Genomic DNA, 16866 nt, shown 5'->3' with positions numbered 1-16866 from the left:
GCAAACAAAAAGCTATTTCAATAAGAGAATTTAGTAAACCAGCAAGAAACTTAATGAATATTTAAATTAGTTTACTATATGCAAAAAAAATAGCTGCAAAATATATTGGAAGATCCCATTTATAATAGTAAAAGATACACTATCTGGTTAAATTAACATCCTTGATATACAGAATGCTCCTAAAAATAACAAGAAAGAAAAAAAAATTGCAGGAAATAGGAAAAGAAATACAAATGGTTTCTGAATTTTTTCACAAACCATATTAGATTAGGCAAGACTTAAAACTTTGAAAGTACACTTACAGGAAACTGTGATACCATTGAGGTTGCAAAGGTTGTGGGAAAACCAGCTGATTAGAGCATCAATGGCACAACCTCACTGAGGAAAAACTTGACAGTACTTTTCCAAATTAAAATACACAGGTCCCTTTTGCCCGGGCAATTCTGGGCAATTCCACTTCTAGGAGTTCTACATAATCCTCCACAATCGGCCAAAGAAATGTGCACTTGAATCTTTTTTCTACAGTATTGTCTGTAGTGAGGAAAATGTGTCATTGAATTAGAATCTCTCTGGAAGGAGACACAATTAACTGCTGCCTCTGGGGACAAGGGTGGGTGAGAAATTCACTTTGCCCTACGCCTCTTTTCCATCTGAATTTTCTAAACATGCCTCCAATAATTATTTAAAGAAATATTTTAAAAATATAACCGCTGGAAAAAATACATATAACCGCTGAGTAAATAAATACAAGTTCTCCAAAACCACCAGTTTTTCAGACAAATAAACTGAGGGTCGGAAAGGGTGAGTCACCAGCCCCAAACACACAACAGGTAGCGGTCTCTGTTGGACTCGGGGCAAGGGTGCGGGTCCACTTTCAGGTTCGCCAAGCCCCGCCCCCTCGCCGCCAGCCCCGCCCTATACCGCCAGGCCCCGCCCCCGACGGGCGGAGCGACCCAGCCAGTTGAGTCCAGCCTGTAGTTAATGCACTACACGGACTCGAGCGCCTCTCTTCGGGAGCGGACCCAGACTCGGAGCCCCATACGCTGGGACAGGTGACCCCGGGAGGGAGTGGTTCGTGCCGCCCGCTGCCGGGCCGGAGATCCCGGGGGTCTTCTCGGGGGCGGTGTCCACGGGCTCCACATACCCCTGCGGCAGAGGTTGCGGCCGCGTAGGGGTTAACGCGAGCCAATCCTGGGCTGCGCGGTGACGTAAAGGTTCTTGCGCTCTTTCGGGTTACGCACTGGGCGGCGGGGTCTGGGGAATCTCTGAAGGCCAATGGCGTGCGTCTATGCAAATGAGGGCGGAGCTGGAGAACGCGCCGCTGGTGGAGAACTGGCCGCTCCGTGAGCAGCTTCCCCGTGAGTACTCCCACCTTACCCGCCTCCAATCGCATCCTCCTCCTGTGTCCACAGTCCGCCCGCCGACCACCCCCGCCACGCGCGGGCCACGACTCCCCCCGCAGGACCCGCCCACCGGTGCGGGGACGCCCGAGCGGCACCATCCCGAAGCCGATGCCCACCTGGGAGGCCCCGCAGAGCCGCGGCTCCCGGGGGAACTTGCAAACCCGCCCGCCTGGCCCTGGTCCCCCGGTGAGTCTGAACGGGAGGAGTGTCCCCATGCTGAGCCTAGGCAAAGGATTCATTCCCCCCTGTATAAGGGATCCCGGCTGACCCTCGTTAACTCCAAACCATGATTCCTGCGGCATCTGCAGCGACTGGTGCCTGGAGGCCTCGGACCCAGCGCGGCCCGCCCTCTGTGCCAGCCTCAGCCCGGAGCACACGGGACAAGGCCCAAGAAGATTGTATTTGAGGATGAGCTGCCCTCCCGGACCCTCCTGGGCTCCAAGAAGTCTATTAGAGCCATCCCCGGGGGACATGTGCCTAGGCCCCACCCTGTGCCTGACTATGAGCTGTGAGTGTCCCCCCTGTGGTTCCTGACTTCTGGGAACATGGAAGGAGCACTGAGGCTGGGGCTTTGACAGGTGAATAAGAGTTTACCAAATAGTAAACAGAGAAAAAGGGCATTTGGGGCTAGGAACCCAACATGGACAAAGAAAAGTTACACTGATTGGGGAAAAGAGAGGAATTCTTTACACTCATACTCTGACCCCCTGTCAACCTGGTAGTAAGTACCCACCAGTGAGCAACGAGAAGGATCGGAGCCGCTATGCTGCAGTGTTCCAGGACCAGTACCCAGAGTTCTTGGAGCTCCAGCAGGAGGTGGGCTCTGCACAGGCCAAGCTCCAGCAGCTGGAGGCCCTGCTGAACTCACTGCCCCCACCCCGAAGCCAGGTCAGCACCCAGGTGGAAACCCCCATCCTACAACCCTTCCAGGTAGCCCAGGCCTTCGGAAACCCACTGGGTTCAGATCTCTGGGCCTCTTCCTCCTCCAGGCTGGGCAGGCACCACAGCACATGGGCCAAGATCAGCCCTTGACAAGGTCCATTTTGTCTGTCTGAGCCTCAGTTTCCCCATCCCTCCTTGGGTCTTGTGCTCCCTGAGCACCCCCTTCCTTCTCCTTTGGCAGAAGGAGGCCCATGTTGCTGCCCGTGTCTGGAGGGAATTTGAGAAGAAGCAGTTGGTGAGTCATGCCTCTTGAATCCTACAGCCTGTCCCTTGCAACCCCCTACACACACACACATACTCCCATGAGGCTGGGACACGTGTGCCTGCCCAGTTTCAAGGAAAGAAAACTGAGGCTCAGAGAGGAAAATGCAAAAGGTCAAGCAGCTTGAGAGCCATAGGCCAGACTGCCACAAGGACTTACCTGGATCTTGCCCTGCTCAGGACCCCAGCTTCCTGGACAAGCAGGCTCGCTGCCACTACCTGAAGGGCAAACTAAGGCACCTCAAGACGCAGATCCAGAAATTCGATGACCAGGGAGACAGCGAGGGCTCTGTGTACTTCTGAGTGTCCTGGCAAACAGGCAGAGGGAAACATTGGAGTCGGGGTGCCACCCTGCCCTTGCTTCTCTTCCTACCTCCTGGCCTTAGCTCTTACTATTGCCCCACCTGGGGTAGCCATCCCTGATTTCAGATGCCTTCGCCCTTGAGGCTGAGATCTGATGGTCCCTCCTCCAGGAAGGCTTCTCAGGACCTCCTCCAGGACCCCCATGGAGATCCCAGATCTCAGCCCATCCCCTGGAAGAGGTCCTGCTCTTCATCCCAGTGGAATAAACACTTATTAAATACCGACTGTGTACAGCTGCTTGAAACTCCTGATTTCACTCATTGTCACCAAAAAACTGTTCTTTCATTTTCCAGAGGAAAAAAATTAAGGTTCTGAGAAAGGGACTTGTCCAGGATCTCTGGGTGAGCTGTGAACCCTAGTCTATCTGGGGGGGGGGCTCCCTCTCCTCTAAGAGCCTTCAAGTGGGAAGCAGAGGGGCTGACATCTAGCATCACCTCCTCGGCCAGGAGGGTCCCCTGATGTCCACTGCATGCCAGGCCCTGGGTAGGATGGATGGGACACAGGTAGCACCAGGCTCTGTGTGGGGCCCTGTGATGGTGGCCCAGCAGCTACTTTGAGTCTTGGTCTCCCAGGGGAGCCACAGGGAAAAGGGACAGTCAGGAAGACTGTGGGCAGGGAAGGCAGTGGCAGCCACTGGGTCACAGAGAGGCCTCAGTCCCAGGACTGATCCTCAAGGAACCCATGTCCTCAGGGAAGAGAGCCCAGTGTGACAGAGCAATGACAGAGGGCTGGACCCGGACAGCAGAGTCCTAACAACCAGGGAGGCTCAAGATGTCTTCCTGCCGAAGAGGCCATATGAGTAGGGTTTTGTAGGAGAAGTAGGAGTTCAGCAGACAGGCCTGGACAGGCATCCAAGTCTCTGGCCGACTGGAAGCAGGACAGACACCATGGTCTGGGTCAGTCCACAGATGTTCTGTGAACCTGAGAAATGGGGCATTGCTGTCCAGCCCAACTGGAATGGACAGACATTCACTTATGCACAGTACAGCTCAGAAAACACCTACCCAGATTAGAAACCAGCCCAGCCACGAATGGGAGAGCCCAGTAGCCTCTCCATCCCATTCCCACCTCATTCCCCTTCCGGGGACAGGGCATACCCAAAAGACCCTCGTTCTTTCCTCCCCATCTTCCCAGACCTCCTCCGAGACAGACATGGGGGAGACTGGGGTGCCAGTGGAGAGCATTTTGGGGGACTGGGACTGCCTTAGGGCTGAGCACTGGCCCAGCCTGCTGGGTGAGACCTGAGTTCTTTGCTCACTGTTTTCAAAGGGGCATCTTTGATAAAGGGCTTGTCTTTGCCTGACAAGACCTGTTAGGATCAAGAGGTGCCACCCACCACCACGATCTGGGCCCTTTCTAGCCATCCCCTAGAGCCACAGTCCTGGCAATACATTCCATAGGTGCCTTTCCCACCACAGAGCTGAGCCACAAACTTCCGAGGACAGGGTGGCAAGCTCCCTGGTGCTGCATCACTCCACATCAACTCAAGTCCACATTTCAAAGTCTGTCCTTAGAGGTCCTCACCTTCCAAATGCCAATTTCCAAAACAGTCAGGAGTTTTTTTAGTTACATGTGAGAAGAAACCAAATTCAAACTGGCTCAGGCACAAAAGGGGAAGTCTGGGCTCATGGAACTTAAACACCTGAGGGTTTCAGGTATGGCTTGATGCAGGGGCTCCAAAGGCATCCTGGGAAATTGGTCTTTCTCTTTTGGCTCTGCTTTGCTTTAATGATATTCTCCTAATTCCCAATCCTGCCATTGAATCTCATTGGCCAGCTTTGGGTCACGTGCCGTCCCTAAAGCAGTCGCTGTGGCCAGGGAAATGGAGGGTTCTGTCTGGGCTGAGATCATGTGACAAAACTAGCCCCAGATGTTTCTCCCGAGGATACTGGAACCCAGATACCATGATTAAGGGCCGACCAAAGAAAACAATAAAGGGAATTCCCTGGCAGTCCAGTGGTTAGAACTCGGCACTTTCACTGCCGTGGGTCCGGGGTTCAATACCTGGTCAGGGAAATAAGATCCCGCAAGCCTTGTGGCCCGGCCAAGAAAAGAAAAGAAACAAGTGTTTGGTCTAAGGCTTATGTTAATCTATGAGGCTCACCCTCATAGGCCAGAATCTGAATTCAAACCTGAGCCATCTGCTAAGCTCAACTCCTACAGACTCATTGGCTGACCTCAGGCCCCCCTTCCTGCCCCCAGCTGCAGGTTCCCCACAAAACTGTCCAACAGAAACAGCAAGTAGGGCTGTTGTTAGGTTGTGGGTGTTCCAGATGGCTGGGAGTGGGTATCCATGGTAGGGTGCCCTCCGTGCCACCCTCCCCACACAAAGATAACAGAGGCTGTGCAGGTAGGAAACATCTTTATTATTGGCCTTGATTCATCCATCATGTAGTGTCCAACGTGGATTACGTGTCCAGAGGATCCGCCTGGTACACGCTACCCCTGCCCGGGTGCAGCTGCCCCTCCAGTCCAGATGCCAGGACTTTGTCCATCACACCAGAGAAGCCACTGCACCATGAGTTCATGCTTGGGGCACCAAGGGACATGGCTGTCCTGGGATTGGACCCTCAGTCTCGTCACCTGGTCATCTTGACCAGGGCTTCTGGGGAAGACTTGGCTGGAGCCTAGACAGTCTCTTTTTGGTTTCATGATCACTTAGAAAACAAAAAAGACAAACATTTCACAGTCTTTAAAAAACAGGAGTCTGAGGAGGGAAGCCAGGGTCCTCTGCCTGGGTGCCCCCACTGGAGGCTTGAGCATACGTGTCCCTGGAGGTCTGCAGACCCGGCCCTGTCCAGTCACTGGCCCGAGCCGTAGGGCCAGTTGAAGGTACTTCCCGACAGCAGCATGTCTCGGATCAGCGTCTCGATGGGTGTCTTGCCCACCAGGCGCATGAAGAACAGCTGGGAGATGAGGGAGGCGGGGACGGCACGCAGGGCAGGGAGCCGCAGCAGCAGGCGCCCAAAGCGCTGGGGCTGCGATGGGTACTGGGCCCGCACATACTCGGTGAGGGCCACCTGGGCCTTCTCCTGCAGGCTCTCCACGTGCGCCGGGTCTGAGAGGCCACAGGCATCTGGGGGACAAGGGAAAGGTCAGAAGAGGAGGTGGCGGGAGGACACAGGACCCCAGGGCTGACGGGGGAGGGGGGTACCACTCAGGGCTGTTGATACAGAAGGAGGGCACTCAGGAGGTGGGAGATGGGGGCCTAGGGCACAAATGGCAGTGTTGGTCCTCAAGAAATATTAAGGTGGCCTCATCCAAGGACGATGACACAGGGGTGCAGGCAGTGAAATCTCAAGGGTGGAGGGGCCCTGACTAACGCATTTAGCAGGGAGACAAGTTCTAATCAAGCTCAAGGGGAAGAAGAGGCTGGGGAGGGGACTTGGGGAGGAAAGCAAAGCCTAGAGGGGGTATTCAGACACCCCAGAGGGACCTGCGATGTGAGTGAAGATGCCAGCCCCATGAATGGGGGCAGAGAAAGTCTCCTGGGGAAATAAGGAGGGGCAAAGCCATATTTATTGGATGAAAGCCACCTCCCAGAGTAGCCTGTGTCTGGTTCCTGCATCCCTGGCCCCAAGGAGACACCTAGTGGGGCCTCCTTCCAGAGTGCAGAGCCAGCTGCGCCACCACTCCCTGGAATAAAGTAGGGCTTTGGCTGCTGGACGGTTACCAAAGACACGCAAGGAAGAGGACGGCTCCGCTCGGAGTCCCGCCCCTCGGTGGGAGGGGCTCCAAGCCACACCCCCTACCCTCTCCAGCTCAGCGAGGGGTGGCCCCTGGAGGCGGGTCAGGGGGCAGATTGGGAGCTCTGCGTCAGAGGTCTAGGGGCCCAGGAATCAGGGAGTGGAGAGCCCAGGGGAACCCAGAACCAGGTGTCAGGGCACCCCTGCCTGGCAGCCCTCCATAAGTGGTCAGTAACAAGAAGAGAACCCTGATTTGGCAGATGAGGGTCAGAGGGTTTGGGGAGGACAGAGATCAGGGAATGAGGACCAGAACCAGGTGGGGGGACCTCTCCTCCCGCGTCCCCCCACCTGCCATTCTGCTGTCAGTGCCCACTGAGCAGGATGAGTACCTTGATGAGGGGGTGAAGGATGGGGGGCTCTCAGGGAGTCTGGGAATCAGGGAGAGAGGCTGTGGGGCCGTGAGTCACGGGTCCAGACAGGGATCGAAGTTCTTAGGGAGACCTGGGATCGGGGGTGGGGCCATCAGGGTGTCACACCGCCCGCATCACCTCCGCCACTGTCCCCCATCAACGCTCAAGGCGCTTTCAGGGACGCAAGTCTGGCTAGCTGTGGATCAGGGAGTGGAGGGCTAAGGGGGCCAGGGTCAGGATCTAGGTCGCACCCCTCCCCCCCACCCCTCCCACGGCCTCAGAGCCCCCCATTCCAGGTCATCTCACCAGGCGTGAAGAGCGCGATGGCCTTGAGGCAGCCGTACTCCGCCGAGTCGACCTGCAGGCGGCCCAGCTTGTCCACCTGCTCCTGGAAGGCGCGCACCTGGTCCATGAAGGCCACGGCGCGCTCGGCGGCCATGGGTGCGGCGTGCAGGCCGGCGGCGGCCAGCAGCGGCGCCGTGTGCAGGGGCAGCGCCGCCTGCGCCGCGTTCAGCACGAAGAGCTCGCTCCAGCTGAGGCGCAGCAGCGCCACCTGGTCAGCCACCGGCAGCTCGGGGAAGAAGGGCGCGTGGCGCGCCCACTCCACGGTGCTGAAGAGCAGCCGCGCAGCCAGCTCGCACACGTTGTCGATGCCGAGCACCGCGCCCGCCGCGCCGCCCCCTGCGCCGAACGCGCCCGCTGCGCCCGCGCCGAAGCGCCCAGCTGCCGCAGGGTAGGGCTCTGCGCGCAGCAGCTGCGCGATCAGCTCCGACACCGGCTGCCCCGGGAAGAGGTCTCCGCCGGCCGCCGCCAGCGCAGAGCCCGGGGGGCTGCCCGAGGAGGCTGCCACGGCGCCAGGCAGCGAGTGCGGAATGCGGCCACGCTGCACCGCTGCGAGGGGGAGATGGAGATTGGGGGGGGGGGGGAGGGGAGATAGCCAGCCCCGCAGGAAATGGGGGAGGGACAGGAGAGGGAGGAGGGGAGAAGGGATTGGGGGGGGATCAGGAGATGGGAGAAAGGGAGTGACGAAAATGGGATAGGACGGGGATTGAGGAACACGGGGAAACCAGAGAGGGGTGAGTGGGGTGTGAGGAAAAGAGAGTGGGGAGGGAAGGAAGGAGGGGGAAGGTGGGTACCCGGAGAGAGTGGGCGGGGGCCAAGTAGGGAGGAATAAAGGGAGGAGATAAAGTTATCAAAGGGTCACTCAGCCCCCTCCCCTCCAAGCCCCCCAGCTCAGCCCTTCCCTGGACCCCCAATCCCCACCTCATGGGCACAAAGCTTGTTGGGATAACAGAGGCCAAGGTCTTGCATGCCCCACCCTGCTCTGCCCTGTGCCCTCAGCCTGAGTCCATGTCCAGCCACCATCCAACTCCTACTTCCTTCAGAGAAGGGCCCTGACCCTGGGAGGGGGGGAACCTTCCCAGGTGGGAATGGGACCACTGGGTGAGGGCTAATTTAATTCGCACTTGGCCCCCCCCTACTGGACTGTGTGAGCTCTCCTCTGCAGCCAGGGAGACTAAACCTGTCAATCATGTCCTCATCTGTCAATCACAGGGGTCCAAGAGCTAAGAATGGGTCCAGGGAGCAATCACCTTCCTTCCTAGGACTTGGGGCACATGGCCAGCCTACCCCTAAAACAAGTGATCAGTATGGGCTGAGCGCTGATCTCTCCTATGGAGGTGGGATATTTCCCTACCTCCCAGCCCCACCCTCCAGGTCATGGCCCCCTAGAGCAGGTCTCATCTCTCTGGGTCTCTGCAGTGACCTCAGTGCTAAGAGTGGAGTCCTGGCCAGTAGCAAGTGCTCAGTAAACATTTGATTCCATCAGTAGCCTTGCCTATGAGGAGGGAGGACCAATTGCTGGCCTTGGCCAGTGCCCCCAGTGATCAGGTTGGTGAGAAGAGGGAAGCTGAGGTGCAAAGAGGGGAGAGGTGGCTGCATGCCAGCCTGGCCTGTGCCACAGTGGGAGGGGCGGAGGGGCTGACTGGGCTGGGTGCCAGGCAGAGACTAATTAATGAGTTTTAATGAGGTGGAATGCCCTGTCTCACCACCTCCATGAACTTCTGGTCAACCCACCATGAAGTAGATGGGGAGGGGGATGCAAGTGGGAGCCAGGGGCTAGCAGAGCTGATCAGGGAAACAGGGGCTTGGATTCAAGCCTTGCTCCATGTGATTTTGAAGTCTCAGAATCATCTGTCAAATGGGTGTAGCCAGATGAAGCCCGAGAGTGAATCCCAGTCAATCCGGGGCCCACTTGGTTCTAAACCCCACCCCCACCATTCTTCCATCATCCAGCCTCGTTCCCACCTTAGGGCCTTTTGCACCTGCTGTTCCCGCTTCCTGAGAACCCCTTCCCCAGCTCTTCCTCCTCATTCAGCCCAGACTGGGGGTTCAAATCCCAACCACAGTTCTGTTGCTCTCTGTACTGTCTTCCCATTTATAAAAAATGCAGTTGCTAATAAAAATGGTGATGATGATGAGACCAATCACTGAATTTACATAAGAATGTATCTAACTTGCTTAGAATAGCATTTGGCACTTAGTAAGAGCTAAATAGATAGTAACTCAAGCCAAGAAACATTTATTAAGCACCTTATGTGTTTCGGGGCTGGTCTAGGCACTGGGGATATGTCAAAAACCAAGACAGACAAAAGTCTCTGACCTTGAGGAGCAGAACATCCTGATAGAGCAAGTAAATTATAAAGCAAGATAGATGGCCTGAAATAAAGAGGGGGTGGCGAAGGGTAATCAGGAGGGCTTCTCTGAGGAGGTGTTGTTTGAGCAAATCTTAAAGGAGGCGAGCGAGGAAGCCATGCAGGTGTCTGGGGCAAGTGTTCCAGGCAGAGGGAACAGCCTGTGCAAAGGCCCTGAGATAGGGCTGTGCTTGGGGCATGAGCTGAGATTATTATTTCCACCCTGAGACTTTGGAGATCTGAAGCCCTGATTTGATGTATATCAGGAGTTTAGGTCAGATCAACAAGTGGAGGTAAAATCCAGGTTGGCGGTGGGGCGGAGAGACAGTCACACCCCAAACTTAAAATGACCAAAGGGAGTGATGAGAGAGTCTTAAGAGAAAGACTCTGAGCAGCTGTTCCCAGCTTCTTCCACAGAGGCCCAGCAGAGAAGAAACCATCTTTAGAGCAGGAGAGACTCAGGTTAGATGCAGGGAAGAACTGCTGGCCTGGCTCATGAGAGTCCAGGCAGAGACATGAAGCCCAGCACAGGGGCCATCACTGAAATGGGCCAGATTCTGCTCCCAAGCCCAGACGTCCATGTAGAAGTCTCTGGGTTCCACTTGAATTCTAAGAGTGCTTGGTGGAGTTCTAGACCCAGCTGCATGTATCCAGCCAAGTCCCCAGGGCAAGGACAAGAGGCTGGGCCTCCCTCTGGCTCCCAGTGCCCCAGGTCAGGCGGAAAGGTAAGCTGCCCTTTGCCTTAGTCAGGTGAGTTCCTGCCTTGGGCAAACACAAGGCAGGGGGTGGAGGGTGGAGGGTGGAGGGAAAGCAAATCAAATAAAAAAAATACATCCTTGTTCAGAAAGCGGTGGCCTGGCTAGAGGGCAGGGGGGTCACCGGGGTGTCAGGGCCAGGGAACCTGCCTCTGAGGCCAGGGGGGCCTGGGGAGGGTGGGGGGAGAACAATTCTAAAATGGGCCGGAGTCAGGGAGCCCCTTGCATCCCAGTTCTGCAGCAGCCACCAGACAGCCACGGATAATTGGATTCCTCGAGCCCAGGGCCAAACCCAGGCCCATGGGATCTCAGGATCATTGGTGGTAACGAGGTTAGCAGGCACCAGACCCCGCCCTCCATAGCTCCCAGACCCCAAAAGAAGGAGCAAAGGGCAGGCCGTTTGTTCATCCCCTGCCAGCCCCACCCCAGCAGGTACTCACCCTCCTTCCTCATGCCCACCCGGAAACACTTCTTGAGACGGCAGTACTGGCACTGGTTCCGGTGATGCTGGTCAATCTGGCAGTCACGGTTGGACCTGTGGGCGTGCAGAGGTCACCATGGGGGTTACCGTGACACCCACATCCTGCCCCTGGAGCCACCTTGTGAGACGCCTTTGAAGGCTGCCCCTGAGAACCACCAGGCCCCCCCAACCTCGGCTGGGCAAGTGGCCCCAAAGTGGCACAGAGGCTAGGCCTGCAAAGAGGAAAGGACAATTCGGGTGAGTGCCACAGATGAAGAGCAGTCTGTGGCAAAGTAGATTAACACACCAGGGTGGATATGTTGGAACTGGGTTTTGAAGGATGAACAGAAGTTCCCCAGGGAAACAGAGGCAGTTCCAGGCAGAGTGGGTAACAAGGGCAAAAGGTTGGAAACGCCAAAATATGAAGGCCTAAACAGTTTCACTGTACTTGGTCACTGTCAGGCCAAGGGTCAGGGTCTTTGTCCCAAGGGCAATGTGAGAGCAGAGAAGGAGCATGTTCAGGGAGCAAGGCTTTGTGAGTTGACTAAGAGACCAGGAGCCAGGCCAGTCCTCTACGGGGTCACGGGACTGTGGAGCCCCAGCATTACTGCCCTACACAAGGCCGCCACGAACGAACGATGAATGAACGAACGACCGAATGAGTGAATGAACAAATGAACTCCTGTACCCCTTTAAGATCCCAAACCCCTTCTTTGGAAAGAACGTCCAATTCCTAACTAAGTCCAAGAAGCTTCCTCTGGGTGGCCCTCGGGGATTGTTGTTGCCTCTTCCAGGGATGGGACAGGTGGCCCCGCCCTGTGAGGCAATGAGTTCCCATCCAAGGTCAGTCCCAAGCAGGAAGGTTCAGGCCTTTGTTCTTCAAATGTCCCCAGCACCTTTTCCCCCTGGCCCCTGCCCCTGTGCTCCCTCCCTATCTCTCTCCACCCTGGGCTCAGGGCCTTTTTGAGGCCCAGGCCTGGGGCAGACACCCTGGAGTCCCAGCTGGGCACCAAGAGGGTACCCAGAGACAGTCACAAAGTAAAACAAACACTTAATGAAGTTAAAAATCAAACACATCTCAGCTGCAGACACCCAGCCCTGATCCTTGGGCTGTGGCTTCTCCACTGAGCCTTGGTTTCCTCATCTGGAAATGGGAGGCCAGAGGCCAAGTCTATATGGGATGCACTCATTCTGGAGAAATTGGGGGCGTGGGGGGAGGGCGTCAAGACCCAGGCCCCAGCTGCGAGTCCCAATGGCAGATTTAGGAGAGCTGAGGCTCTGGAGGGCCTCTGTGTCCTGCAGCGCCAGCCTCTGAGCCCAGGCCTCTGTGTCCTACCAGCCTGAGCCCCCAGGAAGAGGCCCTACTAGGGCAAAGGGAGCTCAGGCAGAACCAGAACAAAGCCCAGCAGGCATGCAGTGGGAGGGTCCTGGGCAGCCGTGTGGAAACAGCCAGGCCTGGGGCAGGCAGGCAGGCAGGAGCCTGGCTCAGGGCCCTCAGACCTCAGGGGAGGCCCTGAGCCTTCTGCCTCAACTTCCCCAGTTGTAGAGTCAGGACAGATCTTCTGTCCCTCCAGATGAGGAAACAGTAAGTTCTACCTGTTATCCCACCTAAAGAGCACATGCTTTGCCAAACCCCACAGTGCAATTCAGCCTCCTCCCTGGGTTCTGGCTTCCAGTCCAATTTGATCATAGCCCTCTCTTGCTCACACACCCTTCATGGCTCCCCATTGCCCTCAGTCCAGCATTTCAGACCCACTCACCTCTAACTTCTATGCCTGGGTGGTCTCATCTTACGTCACTGCTCTCCAAACCTGCCACTGAGCGTTTGCTGGAGCTACACTCTGCAGGAGTGCCCTTTGCTTCTATCTGCTAAACCCCTCATGCTTCAAGGCCCACCTCCGGTGGCCTTCCTCTCTGACCCTCAGGCAGAGCCCCTTGTTCCCTCCTGGGACCCCAGACCATCCCTCCCTCTGGCCCAACCCACACTCCACAGGCTGGAGACACCTGTGTCTCCCCCAAACTGGGAGAAGGCTGGGCTTGGAGCTAGGGTCTTTTCCAGGGGGCCGGCATCAAACCACCCAGGCCAGGCCCTGAGGGGACTTTGCTGAATCAATCTGAGGCTCAGAGAGAAGCAGTGACTTCACCAGGTCACACAGCAGAGACCTTCTGAAGAACCTGCCAGCCCCAAACCATGCCCCCTCTCCCCGACCTTGGTGCTCCCTGTTCCCACTCTTAGGGAGCCTCTGGGACCCCAAAACTACCTGAGCCCCTCCCCTGCCCTCCCTAAAGACCTGGCCAGAGAGCAGGCAGTTATTCCAGCAGCAAAAATGAGGCCAAAGTCTGGTGGCCCAGTTAGCACTGGAGGAGAGAGTAAGCCAGCTCCCCCACACACACAGCCACCCCAGACAGGCTGGACCTGGGGCCAAATTCCTGCTTCAGGTGCCCGGGGCTCCGCCCAGTGGGCTTGCCAACAAGCCCTCCACCAGCAGCTCTCGCTGGGGACACCCTGACCCAGACTCAGCTGCCCCTCTCTTCCCAATCCCACAGTTCCCCTTGCTAAGCCCCAACTGGAGCAGGGTCTCTCCGTGGGTGACCCAGGGCAGGCACCAAGAGCGTTCTGGGCCTCGGTTTTGCCCATCTGGAAAATGGGACTCTCCAAACTGGCTCTACAGAGCCCAAGCATGTTCCTGGAGGATGCAGAGTAGGGGCTTGTCAATGGAGCAAAAGAAGGCTCACCAAAGAGTGGTGGGAAAGGGAGCCCTGGCCTGGACACTCAATGCCGGTGGCTTCTCCCCCCAGACCTAACGCCCCAGAACTAAGGAGCGAAGCTAGCACGGCCACACCCTGTCAGTGGGGACTCCAACCTAGGACAGCCCAGGGCTTCTTCTTGGAAACATTCACGCCCACCCTGTCTCAGAGCCGACCAAAGTTTCAGGGATTTTCCAGGAGCCCAGCTCTGCACCAACTCCTGGCTGGGGGGTCGGGGGGGGGCGAGCAGCCAAGATGCGGTCAAATCCCGCCACCCACCCGGACCTCGAGCAGGAGCTTCCGGTGACCCAAAGCCCAGGGTGAGCCAGGGGTGGGGTGAGGGGGGGGCGGGGGTTCCCCCGGTGAGCAGGCCCAACCCCACAGCAGGGGCCCCCACGCGAAGAAGGCTGCCCTGTGCCACCCCAGTTTCGCTCCCGCCGCAGCCTCGGTGGTCAGGGCGACTTTGGAAGTGATATTTGACCCCAAGGGCGCGCCGTATCGATCCGCGCGGCCGCAGACAATGGCCCCTGGACACTGTGAGCCCCACAGTCCAAGTTCCACGTTTGATTCCCGCGGGGTACCCCACGCGCCGAGATTCCCGAGAAGGGATGCCTCGGGGTCAGGGACCCACCCCTGACAGCACCCCAACCCCTCCCCGCGCGGAGCTGACCCCTGTCCGGAGAAAAGGAAGGGAGGAAGGGGGAGCAAGTAACTAGGGCGGATGCCGCAAGGGACCACCTGAAGGGGGGACCTGCATCGATACAGCGCCGACAGTATACACAATCCCAGGAACGTAATGGAGAGGGGGGAAAAGGATCTGTGCCCCTATCTCAGACGGGAAGTGGAGACCCAGGGAAGGTCAGCGCCAGGCCCAAGGTGACCGAGCAGGTCAGAGGCCCGGCCCACAGCGGGGCCGGGTGCCCGGCAGCGGTGCGCTGATAGGGGGCTCACCGGCAGGTGTAGCTTAGGTTGCGGCGGATGCTCCGCTTGAAGAAGCTCTTGCAGCCCTCGCAGGTGAAGACGCCGTAGTGCTTGCCGCTCGACTTGTCCCCGCACACCACGCAGTCCACCTGCAGCCCCGGCCGCTCCTCGTCGCCTGGCTCAGCGTCGCTGGCGGCGCCGGGGGGTGAGGCCGAGTCTTCCTCCGCCGCGCGCGGGTAGCCGCCCGCCTTATCCACGCCGTTCGTGTCGCCGCCGCTGCCGGGGCCGCCCCAGCCGCCGGTCACCATGGCCATAGCCCCAGGGCAGCGGGGCCGGGGCGCCCCCTCCGCGCTCTTCCCTCGGGGCACCCCTCTCGACCCGGGGAACCCTACCCGGCGCGCATCCGGCCCCGGCGCGCGGGGGGCACCCGGCTGCACCCCCCAAAAAAGTTTTGCAGCAACTTCCTGCGGCCGGTCCGCGCGCCCGGGAGGAACTGGTCGGGCCGGTTCCAGGCCAACTTTCCCACGCGAGCGCGGGGCCAGGCCCGGGGCCGGGGGGGCGCGCTAGAGGTGCTGGCCGGGGGCCCCGGGGACTCGCGCCCCGCCGCCCTGGGGCCCCGGCGGGGGAGCTCGGGCCATGGCCCAGCCCAGGCTGCGCAGGGGGCGCCCTCTGGCCTGGCCGCCGCTCGGCCGAGGGCTGCGGCCAACTTAGCGGGCTGCCATCCGAGTGCGGGAGGCCGGGGGGAAAGTTTGGCCGCAAGTTGCTCGGCTGCCCGCGGCGGGGGGGAGGGGCGACGGGCGCGCGCCGGGGCCGGTCACCGCGCCCCCTGAGTCCCCCAGGCCCCCCGGTGGCCGCTCGGGGCCTGCAGGGCCGCGGGCAGGCGCTTCCCGAGCTGCCGCCCCCGCTGCGGCCGCGCCCGCCCGGCCTGGGCCTGTGCCTGGGCCCGAGCCTCGCTCTCGCCGCCGCCGACCCCGCGCGCCGGCCTCGCGCTGCGGCCGGTTTGACACACAACGTTCCATTCGCGGGGCGGGCGGGGGGTGGGGGCGGGGGCAGGGGCGCGCGCCGCGGGCTGGGGGCGGGCGCTCGTTGCCCCGGCGACGGCCGCCCTTATAAGGACATGGGTGGCCGTGCGCGGCGCCCGGCGCCCAGGCCGGCGGGAGGGGCGAGGGCGGAGCGCGGGGCCGCACGGCCAGACCCTCCTCCCTCCCCTTCCCTCTCCCACTCCGCTCCCACCCCCGCCCTCGCCCAGCTCCAGCCTTAACCCCCGCCGGGCCGCGGCGGGAGCCTGGGCCAGTGCTGCCCTCTGCCCTTCCGCAGCCTCGCCAAGATGTCTCTCTAAGGCCCTCCCCTCCACCTCCGGCCTTGGACGTTGTGTAGCTCAGCCGCCCTCGAGGCGCCCCTCGGCACCACCCCCCTGCATTCCCGGCAGAAGCAATAATGGGGGGCCGGTTGCACCCGGGGGGCACGCCCCTGCGCAATACACACACACACACACACACACACACACACACCCTGGGGCATTTCTTTGCACAGTTGCATGATGGATTGTGTTTGCTTCCTCTTCCAGAAAGTCTCCGCGTCCGACCCCCACCCCACCCTTTCTCTGCTTGGGCTAACACCTGGTGCTCGGAATCTCCGGGGGGAAGGGATGTTGTGGTCTGAGGCCGGCGAGGGCGCGAGGTCGGGGGGCGAGGGTGGCCTTCGCCAGAATTTCAGGCCTCTGGGGGCAGGGCGCCCACCCGCCCAGCGAGGCTGGAGGCGACAGGAATTCCCACCACCCCTGCGGGGCCTGCCCCTTTCCCCTTTAATTTCCTTTTCTTTCTGTGCTTCACAGAAAGGGCTTGGCCGGGGGCCGGCTGGACTACAGATGTCTCTTCCAGGCTCCCCAGAGCCTCCCAGTTGCCGTTCTGCCTCCACGTCTCACACACACACACACACACACACACACACACACACACACACACACACACACACACACACACACACACACACACACACACACACACACACACACACACACACACACACACACACACACACACACACACACCCAGACCCCGGGCTGGGGCAGCCAGCATATATTAAGCACTCTTTCTATGCCACCCCAGCCGCCCTGGGCAAAGAAGCCTGGGCCTCTGTTTCTGGGCCTGTTAACATTTAACCGGCTGGAAAAGCCCTTCCTGCAGTGACCTTTCACCTTGGAGTCCTGCAGGTCCAGGCACCC

The 16866-nt window shown here is 59.0% G+C and overlaps 2 protein-coding genes across 2 annotated transcripts; one reads left to right on the top strand and one right to left on the bottom strand.

The window, feature by feature from the left end:
- Positions 1-966: 966 nt before the first annotated feature.
- On the top strand, positions 967-3191 carry OCEL1 (occludin/ELL domain containing 1). Its single transcript, XM_082383058.1, is given in 7 exon segments — positions 967-1005; positions 1008-1052; positions 1413-1589; positions 1712-1911; positions 2126-2291; positions 2527-2580; positions 2787-3191. Coding segments are annotated over 7 exon segments (789 nt in total). The 5' UTR covers positions 967-981; the 3' UTR covers positions 2910-3191.
- Positions 3192-5314: 2123 nt separating this feature from the next.
- NR2F6 (nuclear receptor subfamily 2 group F member 6) lies at positions 5315-15618 on the bottom strand. The gene is made up of 4 exons (XM_082383043.1): positions 14673-15618; positions 10954-11048; positions 7372-7956; positions 5315-6045 (listed from the first exon to the last, which is right to left on the bottom strand). The coding sequence occupies exons 1-4, from the start codon at positions 14954-14956 to the stop codon at positions 5771-5773; spliced, it is 1239 nt and encodes a 412-aa protein (XP_082239169.1). The 5' UTR covers positions 14957-15618; the 3' UTR covers positions 5315-5770.
- Positions 15619-16866: the final 1248 nt, after the last annotated feature.

This window comes from Balaenoptera borealis, assembly GCF_965194805.1.
Source record: "Balaenoptera borealis genome assembly, chromosome: 2".
Taxonomy (NCBI): domain Eukaryota; kingdom Metazoa; phylum Chordata; class Mammalia; order Artiodactyla; family Balaenopteridae; genus Balaenoptera; species Balaenoptera borealis.
The sequence above is the reverse complement of the archived record's forward strand: the minus strand, read 5'-3'. Positions and strand labels throughout refer to the sequence as shown.

Bases quoted from the DNA above. Each gene is read 5' to 3' on its own strand.
- NR2F6 (XM_082383043.1), bottom strand. From the start codon at position 14,956: ATGGCCATGGTGACCGGCGGCTGGGGCGGCCCCGGCAGCGGCGGCGAC. The intron at 11,049-14,672 runs GTGAGCCCCCTA...GCACGCCCACAG, and splicing joins AACCTAAGCTACACCTGCCG to GTCCAACCGTGACTGCCAGA. The intron at 6,046-7,371 runs GTGAGATGACCT...CTTGTCCCCCAG, and splicing joins CATCGCGCTCTTCACGCCTG to ATGCCTGTGGCCTCTCAGAC.